Source organism: Panthera tigris, chromosome A1, assembly GCF_018350195.1.
Source record: "Panthera tigris isolate Pti1 chromosome A1, P.tigris_Pti1_mat1.1, whole genome shotgun sequence".
Lineage (NCBI taxonomy): Eukaryota > Metazoa > Chordata > Mammalia > Carnivora > Felidae > Panthera > Panthera tigris.
This window is the reverse complement of record NC_056660.1, coordinates 35809589-35831593: the sequence shown is the minus strand read 5'-3', so window position 1 is coordinate 35831593 and position 22005 is coordinate 35809589. Positions and strand designations below refer to the sequence as shown.

The following is a 22005-nucleotide window of genomic DNA, read 5'->3' as shown; positions in this document are numbered from 1 at the left end:
AGGTCAGGAAGAGAGTGTTTAGAGAAAAAAGTGAGGAGAGATGTTCAAGAAGGATATCGTCACAAGGAAAAAAAAACCAACTGGGGGGAACTGTGTATGGTGACAGATGTTAACTCCAGTTAATTCAGTGAACATTTCACAATATATACAAATATCTAATCATTATGTTGTATACCTGAAACTAATACAATGTTACATGTCAATTATATCCCCCCCAAATAAATTAATTGAAAAATGGATACTGTCATTATCAGTAGTAAATGGAGAGGTTACCAAGGAATGAGAAAGCAGATCTGGCAGTGTGAAGTTCTCTGGTGATTTGTGAGCGCAGTTTCAGAATCGTGTATGGGCAGAGCTTGCCTTCCCAGGAAACCGGATATTTAAGACACTGTCAGCAAATAGGTAAGGATGCTAACTTTGCTAACTGTTGCAGCTAATTACCCACCCTTCCATGATTGGACAGAAATGTCAATGCGTTCCTTACAGCAAAATGAGAAAACAGTTTTTAGTCTATTGTGTCAAGATGGGTTCAGCTAAAGAATTAGAACGCAGAGAAAACAATGCACAAAATGGGTGTCTTCAGGACAGACCTCAATAAAGACAGGTTTTCTGTAATTTGATTTTATCAAATGTCTGGAACACAGAAATTCACCTGAGGATAAAAAAGGAAGAACATATATGATGATGAGATAGAGACACAGATGAAGGAAAAAGAAAATTTGAGGATCTCTACTGAGCACCATAGAATTCTTCTACCTTCTGTTACATGCATTTTTAGCTTTGAGTGACATCATTGCTATTTGCTATTGTCAGACAAATTATTATCCCACTGACTCAACAAATTATATTTGGGCTTTAGTAATTGTGCTTTAGTATGAGGGAATTAAACTGTAATCTTACAAGAGTCTTAGTAATTACTTAATTCCTTTTTTGCTATTTATTTCAAACATTGGGAGTGTGATCCAGTAGTGACATCTAACACTTTCAACTGAACCTTAGTTAAGTGTCTCACACTAATAGGAATATTCCTGTTCTCCTTTACACAGCTCTATCATCTACAAACATGGGCAGATTAATTTTCTAATCAAAACATTCTAGGAAACTATTAAGCATGACATTAAACTGTGTTATACTAATTATATTCCCTATGAAGAATTTCTATCTGAACTTACAGCATAAGACCCTAGAGAAAACTTATCAGAGCACAAATTGCTCAACTGTGTTTTAAGAAGAATCACATATCCATTTAAGCATTTTGCTTTTCATCCCTACCTTAAATCGACTCTGTTCTCCACAGTGATTCATTATGGTGGCAAGATCTTGTTGACCTTGTTAAACAGATTTTGTTAAAGGTGTTAAAGCCTGTGTAGGTATGTACCATGGCAAAGGGAAGTATTTCACTCTATTTTGAACATTTGTCCAAAAGTAGTATTTGCTTCTTACTAGCATACTACTCTCATCGGACAACAAGAAATAACTGAATATAATTAATTGTGATATACCAAGGGGTGGAAATCATTTAGCAGGGGTCAGAACACAATTTTCTGTAAAGCACCAGACAGTAAACAAAGTTTTGCAGGCAAGATGCTCTCTGTCACAACTACTCTGGTCTACAGTTGTACAGGAAAGGCAGCTTTGGACAATAGGTAAGAGAATGGGCATAGCCATATTCCAACAGCATTTTATTTACAAAAAGTAGCTGGCAGATCAAAACCACAGTGAGATACTACTTGACAGCCACTAACGTGGCTGGATTAAAAAAGCCAGGTTAGAAAAATGTTGGTGATGATATGGTGAAATTGGAGACCTCATGCTCTACTGGTGGGAACGTAAAATGGTGCAGCCACTTTGGTAAATCTGGCAGCTCTTCAGACATAGAGTTACCATATGACCCTGCAATTCCTCTTCTAAGCATATATCCAAGAGAAATGAATACTTATGTCCACATAAAACTGTGTAAATGAATATTTATAGAAGCATTATTTATAATAGCCAAAAGAAACAACCCAAATGTCCACCAACTGATGAATATCTAAACAAAAGGTGGTATATCCATACTATGGAATATTACTCAGCCCTTCAGGGATATTTGGCTGTCTTGGGAAATTTTGGCGCCATCTAGTGGCTGAAATAAGGAATGCTGCTAAACATCCTAGGATGCACAGGATGGCCTCCCCTGACCCTCCCATAACAAAGAATTATCAAACTTTAAATGTCAATAGGGCTGAACTTGAGAAACCCTGGTGTACATATGTACATTATATGATTAGCATTCTGTGCATATGATTTGCATATCAGTTAGCATTCTGTGCATATGATTTGCTTTCTCTCCATCTTACATTATATTATAAAACAGCAGCAGTTTAAACTAAGACCAACAAGCATGTGGAGAATGCAGAAGTAGCCAGGCCTCAAAACCAGCTGGGCAAGCAGCAGTAGTATACTTTGCTCATGAATTTGAAATGAAGGTGCAAAGTCAGTGTTAATGGCCAGATAACGATTCTAACACTCTGCGATTAAGTACAAAGTGCTAGGGAACTTTCGTATAATGAGGTATATCCCAACTGAGTCAGGTGGTAAAGCAATAGACAGTAGTAAAGTTACATAAATTGGCTTTGAATTAGGCTTGTGATTATGCTTCTTGTCTTAATCCACTGACCGCTTGGAAAGCATGAACAACAAAGAGCTGAATTTGTAATTTTTTTGTAGAGCTTTGGTAGAACTACAAAATTGTAGAAAAATTTTGTTGAAAGAAGGAAATAGGGTGTTTTCTTTTGTTGTTGTTTCTTGGCTCTCTGCCTCTGTATTACTTTAAGGGAGAGAGGGAAAATGCATGAGATAAGAGAGAATGAAAGAAAGTGGAAGGCAAGTGGAAGGAAGGGAACAGATTTTATTATTAATAAAAAAAAATGTTTAGGGCACCTGGTGGCTTGGTCGGTTAAGTGTCCGACTTCACCTCAGGTCATGATCTCACAGTGTGTGGGTTTGAGCCCTGTGTTGGGCTCTGTGCTGACAGCTCAGAGCCTGGAACCTGCTTAGGATTCTGCGTCTCCCTCTCTCTATGCCCTTCCCCAACTCTCACTCTGTCTCTGTCCCTCTTTCTCTCAAAAATGAATAAACATTAAAAAAATTTTTTTAAAAAGGGGGTTGTCATCCTCTCTCTCACTTAAAAAAAAAAAAAGTTAAAGTCATCCTAAAAGGAAATTAATTATTTCACTTTTCCTTACATGCAACTTAATAGCTCAGAGTGGTCTCAATGCCAATAAATTAAGATAATTTTGGAGGAATAGAAAGAGTTAAGGGAGCTATCCCCAAAGTTCCTATGTTTTGTTAAAAACTTGACATGGAACATTTCTTTTTATTTATTTTTTAGTTTTGTGAGGGAGAGAGAGAGAGAGGGGCAGAGAGAGAGAGGGAGACAGAGAATTCAAAGCAGGCTCTGTGCTGGCTACAGAAATCCTGATGTGGGGCTTGAACTCATGAATCACGAGATCATGACCTGAGCTGAAGTTGGCTGCTTAACCAACTGGGCCACTCAGGCACCCCATGAAACATTTCTGATAAACAAAAAAATTATAGAAAATAGTAAAATAGACAGAAATATACCCATTGCTGAGATTAAATACTTGTTAATATTTTGCTAGATTTACTTCTGATCTTTCCTTTTAAATAAATAAAACATTACAGATACTTCAGCTATAAACTTTCAGCTTTAATTCCTCATCTCTTCTTTCATTCCTCTCTGGAAGTAGGTGGTTTTGGGGCATATTTCCCTTGTGTTTTTACACACACACACACACACACACACACACACACTATGTATACATATACATATATCTTTGTATGTATGTATTTGCCACTTGATTTTTCTCTTTATTATTGAGCTATATCTACAGGTAGATCTAGTTATTTGATACAATATAGGATTCTACCGTATAATAAACCTCTGTGTGTTTTATTCTTTCCATGACTGCAGGATGGTTAAATAGTGTTCAAGAAGTATCTTTGTATGGGCATCTTTGAGCTTCTGCAGGGACCCATGTAGACGAGGAAGTGCAGGGTCACAGATACATGGACGTTCAGTTCACATTTACTAGGTGTCACCAAGTTGCTGTCCAAAGTGGCTGTACCAGTTTTGCACTCTTGTCATCTTTGTAGGAATCCATAAATTTTGGCCAAAACTTGGTGCCAAGAGACTCTGTACTATTTACCAATCTGATAAGGGTAAAACGGTACCTCATACAATTGCCATTAAAAAAAAAAAATAGACTGAGAATGATCCATCCCTTCCCTCAACTTTTCACACCTTTCTCTCTTAGATAGTCATGAAGAGTGAATCCTCACAACAATTGCATTAGTAATTGTCTGGATTTGAGATTGAACAGAAATGATAAAGGAAAGACACACATTTTTGGATTCCAAGCTTCTGGAGTCCTGCCTATTGTCTCCATAAATTTAGTCCCAGCCCTGTGCACCGAGCCTGGCACAAGGAGCGTGTCCAAAACTGTTGCTCAGTGGGATGTATCATCTTCTTGTGGGGGTGTCAGAAGGGAAGCAGTGCATGCTACTGTGAAGTTTAAGTAATAAACAAGTTAAAACTGTATTTTTAAAAATGTAAAACGTAGAGAAAAGCATTTTCACAGAGACATTGCAGTTGCAATTGATTTCTGAGAAAAATTCCAGAGTGATCTATGTGAAACCTGAAAATTAATTACAATAACTTCTGTTTATTTATACATAGTACTCTTCTACATGCCAAGGATTTGAGAAAGAAAAGAGCAGTCCTTCACATCAGGTAACTAGTCTGACACTTACAGCAAGGGCTCAATGTTTTTAAAAGCTAGCCTGACACTCACAGCTAAGCCATGTTGTTCCCTTATGGACATAAACAATCTCACAGAACACCAAAATCAGATAAGGGCACTTGACCTTGGTGTTGTTTGTGCATAGATGAAATTGAAAGTGGTTTTGGGTCTTGTTTTGTCTCTCTTCAAGGCAGACTGCCCTTATCACATAGGTATCTCTGAACAACTCCACTTGTTCAACTACAGGTCTTTCTCCTGGTGGTCTTTGGTGGGAGACGCTTTCACAGACATTTCTATCTCATTTAAGCCTGTTAGCTATTATTATTATTATTATTATTATTATTATTATTATCCCCTTTTGCAGATGGGAAGGCAAAGAAAGAAAGTTTAATGTCATCTACATCAGATAGCTCGTAAATGACAGGGACAAAACCTGCACCTGGGTCTAGTGGTCATTAAGACCTCATGAATTACTTCAGTTCTCCGGACCCTGCTGTTCTCCTGGATTTCCCCCTAAAGATTAGGTGCTCTTTGAAGATGGAGACTGGCACAGAAAGTCTGGTAGAGTAAAAACAAATAGACATTAAAAAACAAAACAAAACCCAATGACTATAGCCTGAGAGCTTACTTGCAAGTAAGGTCCCTCTTCTGAACCTCTGTGCCAATCTTCCCAGTTACTTGTTTCTTGTCCCCAAATCAGTACTGCATGTTTACCAGTCTTGGCCCACACCACCTCTCTGTAGTCAGAAGTTGGATAACTTAAGGCAAGAGTTCGAAGGAAAAGATGACTTTAAAAGGGGGAAAAACACAGTGATGTGTGGGAAAACTCCTTTAACCTCGAGGCTTGCCCTTCGGCATACATAGCAAACTCTCTCGCATGGTTTCAGCTCAAGGCCCTTCACTGGCCCTTCACTGCAGGCTCTTGAAGTTTTCGGCTCTATGCTCTTGAGTGCTCTTGGCCTTGCTTCCAGCTCTGAATGCCTCACATCTGATGTCTTGCCACTCTTGCCTGCCTAGTGAAAATCCATGGACTCTTACTTAAGCCTTTCCAGCTCTGCTCCTTCAGATTTAATATTCCCCCTCTTTGTTCTCAATGAGCCTTTAAAACAACTGCTATACATTTGTATTATTTTGTTATTTGTGTAAGGGTTTGTGAAGCACAGATGTGAGCTCCTTAAGGACGTGGCCTAGACCTTTCTGATTTTTAGTGGGCTCCTTTACCACTCCAGATAGGGCTCTCAGCACTTGGGTACTCAGCAGGAGCTCGGTACATCCAGGCAACATACTCATGGAGCGTTCTGATTGCTGTTGTTCTCACCTGCCTTTCAAGGGCAGATCCTAGAACTACTTTTCCCAGTGGCCATCGCACCAGGGCGTCCCGAGTGGGGCAAGAGAGGGTTGGCAGATGATTTCACATTCCAACGCTGCTCGAATGGTGATGCAGAGGGTCTCGCTTGCCTTTCAGCTTAGCAGGAGCCGGTTCTCCAAATTCCAAATAAACCCGGACAGGTAACTTCCTAATAGGTTTTCCGCGCTTTCGCGACCTAATCCCGCCCTTGCCCTTAAGGTAGCTGCCACGGTTGAGTGGCGAAATGAACGGGCGGCACAGCCAATCATGTTTCGCTCTGCCCGGAAAAGGCGGATCCCGGGAATGTCTTTGACGAAGCGGCGCGTGATTGGCGGGTCCCGAGCCGTCAGCCGTGGCGGGAGTTTTCGGATGTGTTGGCTGCGGCCCCGGCAGCAGCAGTTGGGCTGAGCTGGGCCGGCACGGCTGGCGGCGGAACCGGGAAGGCTAATCCGCCGCAGATTCCCGCGCTCACGGCTTGTGGCTTGCATTTCAGCCGCCTTCTTTCCGTCCCCGAGAGCTGCGCAGAAAGATGGATCGGCACCGGCCTCGGCTGCACCACCCGAAGCAGGGCTCGGCCGCCGGGGCCCCCTACCCTTCCTCAGCCTCGCTCCGTAGCTGCCGGGAAAGCAAGATGCCGGGCCGGAAGGGCCCTCAGCACCCTCCGCCCAGCGGCGCGGAGGAACCTGGAGAGAAACGCCCCAAGTTTGTAAGTTTCGCCTGGAGTTTTGGTGGGGCAGCTCCTGCAGGGCCGAAGGGCTGCGGCTCAGGTCCCAGGATCCTTCAGTTTCATGAAACTCTGACTTGGCTGACAGCCGAGTGGGTGGGTGGGTGGGTCCACGGTGTAAACGGGAATGGGTCGGGGGCTACATTTTGTTCTAGATTGCTAAAGCTTCCAGTCTCCTAATAGATTTACGACGACAGGGTCCAGTTCTGTTTGGACCCACTGCCAAATACACTCACTGGTCACTGTGTTGCCCCACATTTGTTCTGGCTGACATGAAAAGCAGTTCAAATGTGAATGTATTGACGTCACCTAGGTGAACCTTGCATTTTTTTGAGTCGAACTTCTCCCCACCCTTCTGGCTTCCGAGGGTATGAGACATAGCAAAGTGAACTTTTAGGGGGTAGCATTTCTTTTTCTGCTGTAATTTTCCAAGGAGAAACAGCAGGTTTTAAAACTTGGCGGGCTATGTAGTCACTGCTAAGGAATGTTTTGTTTATATTGGAAAGAAACTCGCTATTCTGGTTGCTTCTCTTACTCACTTTAACACCCAAGGGAGATGCCATGATCAGCGGTTTGTGAATCTTTTTGTTGGTGTCCACTAGTGAAAGAATAGGCAGTGATGACTGCTTTGTAAAAATGTGTGTAAATAAATCACAGAAGGTTAATAGATTTGGGGTAAATCTAACAATTGAGAATTTAATATTTGACCCCTGCATTTAATTAGGAATATGGAGTTATGGAATATAACTTTTTCAGTTTTAGGCACAGTTATACAACACAGCATGTGCCTTCTGTGAACAAATAAATCTCGTTAGGAATTTAAGTCAGGATACATACCTTAAGGGAATAGACATTTGTGGAGCAGGAGTGAGTTGCTAACAATTAAAAGTAATGGTTAAATAAAACTGGGAGCAGAGCTATGAGATGTATCAGAATACTGAAAATGAGGGACAACATGGATTAATTTTTCTAAATTAAGTAGCAAGAGGGCCATAGGACTGGCAGAATTTGCAGGAGGGTCAACTATGTTGTTGATTGTTTTGTTGGTAGAGTTGAGGAACAAATAGGATAGAGTTAAATTGGCGAGGCAGGATTCTAGCCAATATGAGAAGAATCCTGGGGCAATGACTTTTCTTCCTTTTAGAGTCTTTTGTTTGGGTTAATGATGTCATTCCATTTTGTTTCTTCTATGCTCCAGAATACATGAGGTATTTTGGATTTTCGTTTGGATTTTCTGTGACTTCCAGCAAGGAGGTTATGAAAACAGAAGTGAAATAATTAATATTTAGGTTTAGTTTCATTGAAGGATGTATCTACATGATTTGGATTCTAGCTCTTCTCTAGCTCTAGTTTTTCATTTCTTAAGTATGTTGTTTTTATATTTTTTAAATTTTTATTTATTTTTGAGAGAGAGAGCGTGAGCGGGGAGGGGAAAGAGGAGGAGACACAAAATCTGAAGTAGGCTCCAAGCCGTCCACGCAGCTCGCAGCTCGAACTCAAATACAGTGAGATCATGACCTGAGCCAAAGTCAGACCCTTAACTGACTGAGCCACCCAGGTGCCACTCTTAAGTATGCTAAAAGGGTTATTGTAAAGATGAAAAGATCTCTAAAAGCAATACTTTGAAGCTTTAAAGTTAATAAACATATCTAAAAATACAGTGTTTGTTTTTATTTTTTATTTTTTTTAATGTTTATTTATTTTTGAGAGGGAGAGAGAGCACATGAGTGAGAGGGGGACAGAGGATCCAAAGCAGGCTCTGTGCTGAGCCACCCAGATGCACCCAGTGTTTGTTTTTAGATAGGAGTCTGATTTGAATCATGTCTTCATAATTAATTTAGAGGTAATTTGGACTGTTTGTAATCCCTGAAACTAATTTAGATACTTATAGTTTCTTTAGCTATATTTTCCATTTCACTAATTCTGTTATCAGAGATAACTTGCTTGGAATATTTAACTTGCTTGGATATTTAATTTAACTTGCTTGGAATATTTAAGTTTAGCAATTACAGTTGCCTGTTGAACAACATGGGTTTAAACTGCACAGGTCAACTTAATGCATGGATTTATTACAGTACAGTACTGGAAATCTGTTTTTTCTTACTGTTTTCTTAATAACATTTTCTTTTCTCTAGCTTTGTTTAGGAATACAGTATATAATATAACATACGAAATATGCCTTAATTGGTTATCAGTAAGGCTTCCAGTCAACAGAAGGCTATTGGTAGTTAAGTTTTTCGGGAGTCACAAGTTATACATGAATTTTTGGCTGTGTGAGGACTAGCGCTTCTAACCGCTGTGTTGATCAAAGTCATTTGCTATGTGACTCTTTTTATTCTTTATTTGATAGTTCTGTTATGTGCACTTTTTGGACTATCTACATTGATTGCACCTGATGGCTTACTACTCTCTCTTCCCATGCTTGTAAGCTCATTGCTTTATCTTAGCCTATCTTCCAAGAGGCATTATGGGCGATGCTTTTCTCAGAGTGCCACTGATTTGGGATCACCTCTACCTGAAGTAGGACTCTTAGGGGGCTTTAACAACCCTAACTCTGTTCCTGGCCTGTGTCTCAGTATGCCAGGCTGAAGGCTGCCTTCTGAGTAGCTCTTCCCAGTCAACCCATTTCACACCTGTTCTCAGTCTCACCCTAGTAACTCTTGTTTTGAGGATGGAGACCATCCTTCCTCATGAGATCTTAGCAATGCCTCTACAAGTGACCGTTCTGTAGTTCAGTTTGCTGTACTACTAGATGTCAAGGCACTTCTTGGCTTTTGCTTGAGTTGCTGGGGGCAGCTGCTTTTGACTGGAACAAGCAACAGAGTTTGGTGATATGACAGGAAAAGCGATAATATAGGTGTTTGGCACATTCCACAAAGCTGCAAGCTGGTAGTAGAACTGAGTGGTAAATTGGCCACTTGCTCTGTTCTTGGGTTGGAAGGCATGAGCTCTGGGGCCCACTGAAATCTTGGTTTACTTTAGGCCCTGGTAAAGCAGACCAGTGCTTGTTTTCTACTGTGTGTTTAGTCGCGAGTCTCAAGGTACTGTTGCCTTGTGTATAAAAGTTTGTAGTATAGAATTTCTCCCCATAGATCTGTGTAAACAGAAATTTATCTGTTGTGAGTGTAGGACAGTTTGGCCACACAAGAAATCCACTACTTTGGGGCTGCTCGTGAACTAACCGACTTGATTTCAGTAGAAAATATGGTAAGCAGTGAGTATTGAGATGCTGAGGCTAGTAATTGGGGACAGGATGAAACCATAGGAGATTGGCAGGCCAAGGCAGGTACCTGGATGAAGGCTTTGTGAAGGTAGATAGAGTTCAGTAGGATCATGAAGTTTTGTCCTGCCATAGGTCACACTCATAGTACCTGAGCCTGAGTCCTGTTTCCCTTGTAGAACAGAACAAAACAGTTGCCCTACTTGACGCTGGGTGCTTCAGTCCTACTCTTACGAACACACAGTGCACAAGGTGGTGGCCCCCATATCTGTGTTGAGAGCAGGATGTGTGGCTTCTGGAGAAGCCATGGGTCAATGTTTTGACAGGAGGCCTGTATGTTTGGTGGTCCCAGTTGGCAGAGTGACTCTTCTTTTTAATTAGGAATATCCTTTAAGAGTTGTTACAGACTTTGGTGTAAATCTTGCATCTAATCTTATACTTTCCATTGAACAGATTGTTCATTATTGTTTAATTATGTCATTACTGTACCTTCAATTTTGGTTGTGAGAGATATTTCACCCTGTTCAGTAATATATATGTGTCTACCATTTTGGACATCATTACTAATAACAGTTACTTTAATAAATGAACGAAGCTCTGTTCTAGGTACCATACGTGTGTGTGTGTGTGTGTGTATATACATATATATGCACCATATATATGTATATCAACTCCTTTAACCCTTACAACAACCCTATGAGGTGTGTGGTATTATTAGTCTTGTTTGCTGGATGGAAAAAGCAAAATGCAGAGGTTGAATTGCCTTAGGTCACACAACTGCCTGTTGCTGAGGACAGGATTTGAACCTTGGCAAGCTGTCTCCTACATTCTTAGTCACTGTCCTGTATTGCTCTTCTGTGCTGTTGGGAATTTTAACCTTTACTACTTATCTCACTCAAGAGCCATTAAAAATAGTAATACCTTTAATGAGTACAGAATTAGTGATTTCCTGATCACGGGCAGGTTGTGAGGTGGCAGGAGGAATCCAGTGGGAGAACTATTATCTGTTGTACTGGGAACTTGAGTGGAACTGAAATTGGAGTAGGCATGATGGGATTAGTGCATGGCCACCTCTTGGCTTTGGGTTCATTTGGGGGCAGCTGTGGCAGGCTGAAAAATGACCCCCCCCCCCCCCCCCCATAGAAGATAACCAGGTCTTAATCCCTGAAACCTGTGAATGTTGCCTGCCATTGCAACAAAAAGATTTTTAAATTAAGGGTTTTAAAATGGGGAGATTACTCTGGATTACCGGGCTGGGCCCTACATGCAAACAAACATAGGTGTCCTTGTAAGAGGGAGGCAGGCGGAAATTTGACTACAGAAGAGGAGAATGTGATGTGACTCAAAGGCAGAGGTTAGTGGTGCAGCCACAAGCCAGCGAATGCTGTCAGCCCTAAGAAACCAGAAGAAGAAAAGAACTGGTTTCCTCTAGAGCTTCCGAGGGAGAGCGGTACTGCTAACACCTTGGTTGGAGCCCAGTGAAACTGATTTCTGACTTTAGGCTTCCAGCACTGAGAGAATACATTTTTGTTCTGAGCCATTAAGTTTGTAGGAATTTGTTTTGGCAGCCACAGGAAATGAACACAACAGGTGTAGTTACGAGGGTGACCATGTTAAAAGGTTTGGTTTACCAGTTCATCCATGTGTATTTTAGGAGAATTGTCAGATTGACCTAAATGTCTTCCTTTTGGTAACATTTTCTTTTGGACCGTGATTTGGGGGGATATAAGATAACAGTTTGGTCCTCTGGAACAGCAGCTAGAACTTGATTCCAACTTGTTCTGCTGCCTCATTTTCGAAGTTGCTGGAAAGCTGAGAAAAATGTGGAATTATTTTTGTGTGCCTTTTGAATTTATTTCTTCATTGTGTCCTCAGCTAAAGTGATACTTTCAGTTGTATTAGAGTTAAATTGTCAAGAATCGGAGGCAGTGTTCTTATTTGGGCACTTGAGTGTTATGTCAAAATTCCAGCTAACCCATCTGACACTGAAACCTTCATAAGGTAAGATCATTTATTTTCTTCAGGCCAGTCTTTTAAGTAAATTGCCTGAATTGTCCCAGACTTTTGTTTTTTTCCTGACAGAGGAAAAGAAGTTTTCTCTGTTGGTTAATATATAATTTATCAAAAGCTACCAAAATATATAAAGTGGCTTTTGGGAGTATGTTTAGCTGCTGAAAATAGATGATATATGGTAGTTATTACTTCTGGATCACTCTGGATCTTTTTTTTTTTTTTTTTTTTTTGGTGGGTAAAAAGGGGTGGGAGTAGGGATAATTGTCTCAGATTTAGAGCAAGGCTTAATTGCTTTTTTTCAAAGACTCATGTCTTTAATTACGAAGCAAGCAAACTGACATACATTTATTACACTGTGAAACCTTGCATCGCATCTAGTCTGTCTTGTAGCAATTGCTTCTGAACAGATGTTACCTGAAACACCTTTGTGCAGTTGGTAGAATGCTAAAATTTGTCATGCTTTTATTATTGTTGTCGTGAATTAACTCTACTTTATGGCATAACTTTATTGCTGTGTCCTAGAATCTTTATATATTTATTGCCTTATAAATTGGATTTAAAATTGGCTTTTTATATAGAATGTAAATTAACATGTGTATAACTTGTTTATGCTTGCAGAATAATACAAGACAAAACTGCTATGTATTATCCGAATGTAATTGTCTTTAACTCAGCACATAGTATCCTCCAAGCTAGGCATGTCGTGAACGCCACAGAATATGCTTACTGTCACACTCTGCTTGTTTATCCCAGAAACTAATTTGACTTTTAGGTCTATAAAATATAGATTAAGCGTAACCTTTTACTTCATGGGATATTAAGGATCAAAGCATGAGCTTTCTTTGAACAGGATCTACAAAGGTAACTTTTCTCGAAGTAGCAGCAGGGTGGCATTGAAATACCTTCCCGTCGGGAGTAATTTTCTCAAATAGCAAATCAAATAATCGTTATTAACTTAGGGGAGGATTTGAGAGTTTCAATAAGTTAAGTTTTGGTGCTGGAATATTTCAGTTACTAGCTAATTAATGAAAACTGTTCGGAAATGCTTGTCATAGATTTGATTCTTCAAAAAGATCCACTGCTATCCTTTTGTACAGCTTTTTATAGAAAAGGCACCGTGAATAGCATTTATGAGCAGGGACCCGGACCGCTTTTAGAGTTTGGATCCTAGCTATATGATGCATTACTTGGGCAAGTTACTTCTCTCCATGCCTCCGTCGCCTCAGGTGCAAAATAGGATTGTTGGGAGGATTAAAGGTTACTGCCTGATGGACCTAGAATAGTACCTGGCTCAATGTAACTGCTACGCAAATATTTGCCGTTTATAGGATTGTTGCTGCTGTCATCGTTAGCAGTACTAGCAGTAGTACAATCTTTTTCTAGATCGTAGGGCGTTGGGGATATTACGCTGGATATTTGAATTACTTTCCTATGCTGGAAACTCCTAACGGGGTCAGGCTTTTTCCTCATAGTGTGGTGGAGGCGGAGTCGTCCCATTCTCAGTTCTTATCCCGGCATGCCAGGTGCCATTCGGGTTGATGCAGACTTCTGATTGTGATGGCTGAATGGTCAGAGCAAATTGCTGAAGCTTTCGGAGGGGAGGGGGTTATGGTTTTATGTGTAAAATGCGGATCATGAAACTCTGACATCTGCGTGCAGATGAAACTTAGAAAAGAAACCTACAAAGGAAACAACCTCAAACTTAGAAAAAAATCCTTGTGCTACTCCAATGTGGACTTGAATGATAATAAAAATAATGTTGCTTATATATGTATAGATATAAAACTAAAAATATAACTCCTTATGCTTATGGCGCTTTTACAACTATAAAACTCAAACAGATTTACATATAAAACCAAAAACAAAACTATAAAACCAATAAAATTCAAATGAACAACAACATTAATTTAATGTGATTAATGATGATGTTTCGCTGAAATTAAGTCATCAGTGTTGGATTTAATAGTGGAAAGATATGTGTATGGCTTGCTGTTTTCCTTTTTGCCTGCTAGAGTCTTGGATGGAAATGGAATCCCAGAGGCTGAGGAAGCAAAGTACAGTGATAAATCCAAAGACTCAGCCCCACACTGAGTAGAGACCCGTCATCTGACATCACTGTCTCTTTCACAAGATCTTAACTTGAGGCTCCGAGTGAAATGGTGAACTCTTATAAACTTGTTTATGATAAAAAAAATACATAAATCAAAAAAAAATAGAGCCATATGTACATATTTTCTAGTAAGTTGTATGAAGCTGTTGAAACAGGGCAGAAAGAATCGGACCCAAGCCCACCAGCATCTATATTCGTTTTTCTCTTGAAATTTAACTTGCCATAGCTCTAAATATGTGGTTCCTTGAATAGTGTCATTTTGGAGTTATGGACAACTTAATTCCTCCTATGTAGGGGAGATTGTGAAAACCTATGTAGCATGATTGATGTTGTTTGGCTTCTTCTATTGCCCTGTGGTAGTACACACACATAGCAGTGTGGGTACCAGAAGTGCCTGGTGGAAGGAGCATGGTCGTTGAGTGGCCATTCAGATTGTCCAGATTATGCTTCTTTTACTTCAAATGTTTAAGATAATCTTGGAAGAATACAAAATTTAAAAAGTCTAATGGACCTGGAGAGTCTGTGAAGAGAACTGTAGACCTTGGCTTGAGGAATCCAAGAGCTGACGTAAGTCAAGAAGTTAGAGTACTTGAACCAGGCCAAGGTTTTTGTACCTTTAGTTTTTCACTAGTGATGAGCTAGAAGTAACTAGTAAATGTTTATCAGTTGTGAAGGATGTTTACAATATGCTTCATAACAGTTTACTTCTCTTTTTTTAAGTGTTTATTTTTCAGAGAGAGAGAGAGAGAGAGCGAGCGCGCGCGCCTGTGTGAGACAGAGAGCATACAAGCGGGAGAGGGGCAGAGAGAGGGGGACAGAGGATCCAAAGCCGGATCCCTACTGTCAGCAAAAAGCCTGATGCAGGCTCCAACTCATGAACCCTGAGATCATGACTGAGCCAAAGTCGGATGCTTAACTGACTGAGCTACCCAGGTGCCCCAAAACAGTTTACTTCTAAATAATTTACTGAGGGTAAAAAAAAAAAAAAAAAAAAAAAATATATATATATATACATATATATATATATATATACACATATATATATATATTTTAACTTCAAAGGAAATGTTTACTCTCAATAATATATATATGTAGTCATATAATAATACAATATATTACAATACAATACAATATTACAATACAATATATATTCATATAATAATATATATATAAAATCATACAAAAGAGGTATATAAAACACGATGTACTCTCCAATAAGCTTCAGAAATGAAACTGTATAAATCCTATTAAAATGTCTGTTTTCTCCCTTCCTATCAATATCTCCTTGTAATCTTTGCTCTTTATTTTCTTGAGGTAAAGGGCTTACAGGGCTTTTTGTTTATTTCATGAGGGACCTTCATGGGTTAAAGATGGCTAAATACCTGTTCAACTCTCCAAGGATATTATTGCTAATTCTAGGTTATTCTGGAAGTTAAAAAAGAAAAGTACATGCTTCTTTTGGAGTTATGATGTAGAATTTCTTGAAACTCTTAGTAAGATACATGGGTTAGTCTAATTGTAAGATCCATAATAGTGCATTTATAAGGCTTATTTTATTATAAAGTATCTTCCCAGGATGTGGGAGTTTATCCTGTAATTGCTGCATTTTTCTGAGGTGGGTTGTTTATTTGGGCATCATAAAATGAAACTATGCAGCATTCAGTTTTTAACTAGGATTTACGAATTGGTGACATTAATTATGGACTGTTCTGTAGTATTAAATTGTTTTGTGGATCAAATCCTTGGGTAGAATGCAATTTATAAGGACAATTATAATTCATTTCTAATGAAAAATTTGACAGTCTGAGAAATGAACATGAAAAACAGAATGCATTTAATCTGCAATCAGAAATTCAATGTGACAGTTTCATCTCTTCGTAGAAGGTGATGGTCTCCAATTAGCACCATGCTCTAACTTCAGTCAGCCTCTCTTCTGAGGGTATTATTTTGCTGTTATTGATATGTTATCTTGAATCTGCTTTCATTTACTTTACACATGTGTTTGTGAGCTTTTGGAAGTCACTCTTCCTCTCTGTAATGCTTGGCATAGGCTTGAGCTTACTCCAGTAGGTTTGTGATGCTTTGCTAATTGGAAATCTATGCAGAACTACTCTTGTAACCTTACACCACCTGGTTCATTAATCTAGTCATGATTAACTCAAATTGAAATGTTATTGATATACCCTAAATGTCTATTTCTTTTTATAAAAGATTTCAGTGGTGGTGGGCAAGGGCAGATAAAGGTTACCAGAAACAAATCTGGGTCATTGGAGAACTGGGCCTGCCAATTTGGGCTCCTTTGGGGGCCTGGCAATGTGGCTTTAGAGCCCTATGGTGGTAAAAAGGGCTCAGGATGGATTCACTGGATTCAAATATGGCTGTGTATCCTTGGGCAAATTAATTAGCTTCTGTGCCTCAGTTTTCCTATCTGTGAAATGGATTAGATGATGACAGTATGTCCACTTACAGATTGTTGTAAGGATTGCTTGAGGTAATGCGTGTTACAGTAGTTTGGGCACAGTGCCTAGCAGTTAATACATGACAGCTATTATGAGTTTTACTCTTTTGATTTTTTCTCAGATACCAAAGTAGGGGAATCTCATCTGTAGGACTGAATTCTCTAGGGCTGGTCATTTTGAAGGACATGTGACAGGATGTCAGTTATCAGCAGCATTTTGACCATTCTTTTTAGCTTCTCACCTCCCTTTTTCCCTACGCTCCTGTTGGACACCTGCTTTGTGTCCAGAGACCCAACTTGACCTTAATTGTGGTGGGGAACACACCAGGAGGTTTGGGTCCTGGACATATCCCCCCCACCCCCTTTCTGTTTCATCTAGATCTCCAGCCCCATGACCTTGCCTCTCTTTCTTTCTCTGTCAGCTTCCCGCTGACATTTGCTCCACACTGTAGCCACACTCCTTAAAAGTAACCCTGGACCTCCTTTTGAACTAGGATGCCTTCACATTCCTTGCCTCCTCAAACCCGAGGTAGGGTAGAATGTAAATAAATAATAAGGCCTCTGACTTCCTTGTTCTGTGCCTCAGATCTCCAAGCCTAGAGCAACCTGACAGGCTCTCTGTGTCTTCACTGGGCCGCTGCATCAGGGTGGAAACCTTCCCAGCTCTGTGAACTGATTCCCTAACATTCAGTGTCTCTGGGCCCCGTTGATTAGCTGGGTCCTGAAAGCTGCTCAATAATCATCATCATCACAATAGCTACATTTATTCAGCTCTCACAGTGGGCTGGGCACGATTTTAATCACTTAATCCTAATTCACTGCTTTGAAGTGGGCACTCTCAGCACCCTTGTGTTGGACCTGATGGAACTGAGGCACAGGAGGAGGGCTCTGGGGACTTTCCTGAGGTGCCACAGCTGGGAATAGGGAGCGATGGATATCGGCACACGCAGTCTAACTCCAGAGTCCTGGCTTTGAACTAGCTCTTTGGTTACCTTCTTTTCCATTTCTCTTGATTTTTATGCTAAACCATTATCATCACTCTCTTTCCTTCACTATGGGCCTGATCCTTTTTTTGTTGTAAATAGTTTTTTTAAACTGAAAAAGTAGTGTGTGCACTTCTTAAAAAGCCCATGAATTTAAGATTACAGAGTGAGATTCACTGAGACTTCCTTACATCCCAGGCGACCAATTCAGCTTTTTCCCGTACAGAGGCCACGGTGACTTCTATTATTTTCTTTTGTATCCTTTAATGATATTCTGTGTGTGTGTGTAAAATACCCACTTGTATCCATACGGGAACATTCCACAGCGTTCCCTTAAAAGATCTTAGAGATGGTTACCCCTGACTCTTAGCACTCACCTTGACACCCTCTTCAGAGAGAAAATAAAGGACATTTTGCTTGAACTTGCTCAATTTCCTGCTGTCTGCACCTGTAATCTTCTATATCTGCAACTCTTCCTCCTCTCCCCCCCAATATCCACAGAAGAAATGTCTGTGTTCCTGTTCAAGGTTAATCCCTTTACCGCCGTTCTTGCCCCAGTCCTGTTCCATTAGGTATGTTTCACTCCTTAGAGGTTGCATTCTCTAAGAATGTTCCAGCGTCTTCCATTATAAAAGAAAAAGCAGAAGCAAAACCAAACCGCCTCCCTCTCCAACTTTCCCTTGACCTCTTTTCCCCTGCCGAATAAGATCGATGCTCTGCTTCCTTCCCTTGTTGCCAAATTCTGTCAATTAGTTCTTTTCATTTGTTCAGTAAATATTTGAATGTTCTTTATACCGTATGGCACAGGTAGTTACAGTTTATTCCTTGACTTTAAAAGGCTAATATTCAGTCTGGTATGAAGAGAAGTGTGAACCAATGGGGGAAGTGTTATTGAGGAGTCCATTTTGTGTAATCTTGAAGGACTCAGGCTCTGAAATTCACCTGAGTTTGAATCCTGGCTCTGTATTTGATAGCCGTGTGACCTTGGAAAATTACTGTGTTTTTCTCTGTTTGTTTCTTCATCTATAAAATGGGAACATTAGTACCTATGTTATATATTAGATATGATTCAGTGTGTTAGAATGGGGGTTAACACATAAGTACTAAACAGCTCTTACCTTTTTCTACTATTATGATGGCATTGGCAAAGGGTGGAGAGCGCTCATTGAGGAAGGAAGCCACCTCCCATTGGTTTCTCAACCTTGCCTTTGCTTCTGTTCATTCCACTAAAATTGCTTTGGCAGATCGACAATTGCCAACTTGGTGGCTGATTTTTCAAATTTCATCTTCTTCACACTATTAGCACTGATAATGCTGATTATCTGTCTCTTCTGATCTTTGCTCATCACTCCTTGCACCCTTTTATTTTCATTTTTTTAATGTTTATTTTTGAGAGAGAGTGCGGGAGAGCAAGCGCACAATCAGGCGAGGGGCAGAGAGATAGGGAGAGAGAGAGTCCCAAGTAGGCTCCACTCTCAGTGCAGAGCCCAGTGTGGGGCTCAATCCCACGAACTGTGAGATCATGACCTAAGCCTAAGTCAAGAGTTGGACGCTTAACCCACTGAGCCACCCAGGTGTCCCCTTTGCACCCTTTTAAATTAGTGTTCTCAAGTACTGTCTCAGATCATCATCTTCCAGTTTATACTTCCTTTCAGCATGATCTTGTCCATTTCTTTAGCTTTTACTACTACTTAGATCAGTGTTTTTCAGAACTTTCTTTGATGATATAAATATTCTGTTCTGCTATGTCCAGTTTGCTAGTCACTAGCTCTATGAGCTGACTTTTTAATTTGGCTTAATTTGAATTAACTAGCCATGTGTAAACTAGTGGCCAATGACAAACTTTGACCTACATTCATTTTAAAGGGTCTGCCCGTGGTCTTCAGTGTCTTCTCCTATAAGTCAGACTGCCTACAGTGATGTGATGAGTTATTCCTGTTGGATAACATGCACATCTCATTCTGCAAAGACGATGTACTTTCATAGCCTCTGATGCCACCATTAGTGAAAGGTTTATGAGCAAAACAACATCAGCAATGACAGAAACAGGTGTGAGGTCACACCTGATAGAATGGTTGTCATCAAGAAGACGAGATAACAAGTGTTGGTGAGGATGTAGAGGGAACCCTTGTGCCCTGTTGTGGTCACTGTAAATTGGAGCCGCCACGATGGAAAACATTGTGGAGCCTCCTCAACAAATTGTAAATAGGACTATATAATTCAGCAGTCCCACAGGATATATATCCAAAGGAAATGAAATCAAGATCACAAAGAGATATCTTCACTCCCACGTTTATGGTAGCATTATTCACGATAGCCAAGATATGGAAACAATCTAAGTGTCAACAAATGAATGGATAAAAGAAGATGCAGTATATGTATGCACACACACTGGAATATTTTTCAGCCATGAGAAAGAAGGAAATCCTACTTTTTGTGACAGCATGGACGGACTTTGATGACATTATGCTTAGGGAGATAAGCTGGAAAGAGAAAGACAGATAGTCTATGATAACACTTACAATGTAGCCTCTAAAAAAGCCAAACTTGTACAAACAGAAAGCAGAATGGTGGTTACCAGGGGCCAGGAATTGGGAAGGATGGGGGAATTCGGGAGAGGTTAAAGACTACAAATTTCCAAGTAAAACGTAAGTTCTAGATCTTTAATGCACCGTTTAGTGATTATAGTCAACAATACTGTATTATATACCCCCAAATTGCTAAGAGACTGCATCTTAAATGTTTTCAGTACAAAAAATAAGTGACAATTAGGTGCTGTGATAGAGGTATTAGCTAACGCCACGGCAGTAATCATTGCAATATTTAAGTGTATGAAATCAACACTTCGTACACCTTACATTGACACGTTACATGTCAATTATATTTCAAACAGAAGAGAAAAATAGGGGAGGGTTACCTTCACACCTTTGCAAGATCTGCAGTCCTTGATAATTTGCACTAAGTTTTTAGGATCATTGGGTGCCTTCTCATGGCTCTGGCTATCAACTGAGGACTTCCCCATAATCCTTGTTGACTTGTTTTATTGGTGTGCTTGAATTATGGGATTATTGTCATGAAATGATGTACTTTTAGAAGTTCTTTACAAATATCCTTGGGCTCTTGGTAGAGGGTGTTGAATTTTGGCACTGCTGGAAGATTGCCAAGGGCAGTTTAGGCTGTAGTTGCTTGAGCTTGTGTCTTGCCTGCAGAAATTGGTGTGTTCAAAATCTAACTTGTGACACAGAATGCTATGTGCTGGAATTTCACTATGTGGTGATATGACACAGTGCAAATTTTGGTGCTGTATTGGGCTGCTCTGTACCATTCAAGGATTTACCTTTCTAGATGCCTTTGGATAAGTGCAAAGAAAAGCATTAAGATGAGGAACCTGTGTATTTTAGTATATGTAGCCCTTGTAGGACAGTTGCTTTTGTGAAATTATTTTCTGAATTACCAGAAAGGGGAAATAAGTGACTCAGGCTCTTTATTTATTTTTTTCTCTACAGCCTACTGGATTGTATCCTCCTTCAGGGCAGGTGCCGTGTTTTATAGGTCTTTCTGTGCCAGGTGTAGCATATTGTCTGGTTAGTTTAGATGCTAACTAGATTCAGCTTGGTTAATATTTCTAAAAGAAATGTAAAATGACCTACCTTTTATGCATAACACTAGGACTGCATGTAACAGTTGGGAATGTGCTCTTTTTTTGTTTTTCAGAAGTTAACTTTGCAATATGAAAATCATCCTTTGGACTCATGTTCATTGACGAAACAATTTAGAGAATAGTACAAAAAGTAGTAATCAAATTAATGCAAGAAAACTTAGTGGTGATGTAGTTATTATAAAGAGCTCAAACTTCATCAGTAATTAAAAAAAACTAACATTTTGGGGCACCTGGGTGACTCAGTCAGTAAAGCATCTACCTCTTGAGATTGGCTCAGGTCATGATCTAGTGGTTCGTGGGATCGAGCTCCCCCCCAACCCCATCAGACTCTATACTGAGTGGGAAGTCTGCTTGAGATTCTCTGTCTCTGTCTCTGTCTCTGTCTCTCTCTCTCTCTCTCTCTCTCTTTCCCCTTCCCCTGCTCACTCTTTCTCTCTCAAACAAACATTAAAAAAACCTTAATTTTCTTTGATTAGCTATTACCCTGTAATTTTTGATGTGGATCTGTTTTTTGTTTTTTGTTTTTTGTTTTTTTTTTGATATGGATATTTTTTGTGGTTTATGTTTTAGTCTGAATTGGGAGGGCATGGTTTATAATGCTTGTAGTACATCCTACAGCTTAAATTCTACGTGTTAGAAATAATAATAATAAAAAAAACCCCTATTCACTCAATCTCTATTAT

The 22005-nt window shown here is 39.9% G+C and overlaps 1 protein-coding gene across 1 annotated transcript in view; it reads left to right on the top strand.

The window, feature by feature from the left end:
• The first annotated feature begins 6596 nt into the window (after positions 1–6596).
• The window catches only part of DIAPH3 (diaphanous related formin 3), a 503867-nt gene continuing 488458 nt past the window's right edge, over positions 6597–22005 (top strand). The window contains exon 1 of the mRNA XM_015536788.2: positions 6597–6859. Within this exon, the coding sequence (XP_015392274.2) occupies positions 6683–6859 (177 nt within the window). The 5' untranslated portion in view covers positions 6597–6682. The remainder of the gene's footprint in view (positions 6860–22005) is intronic.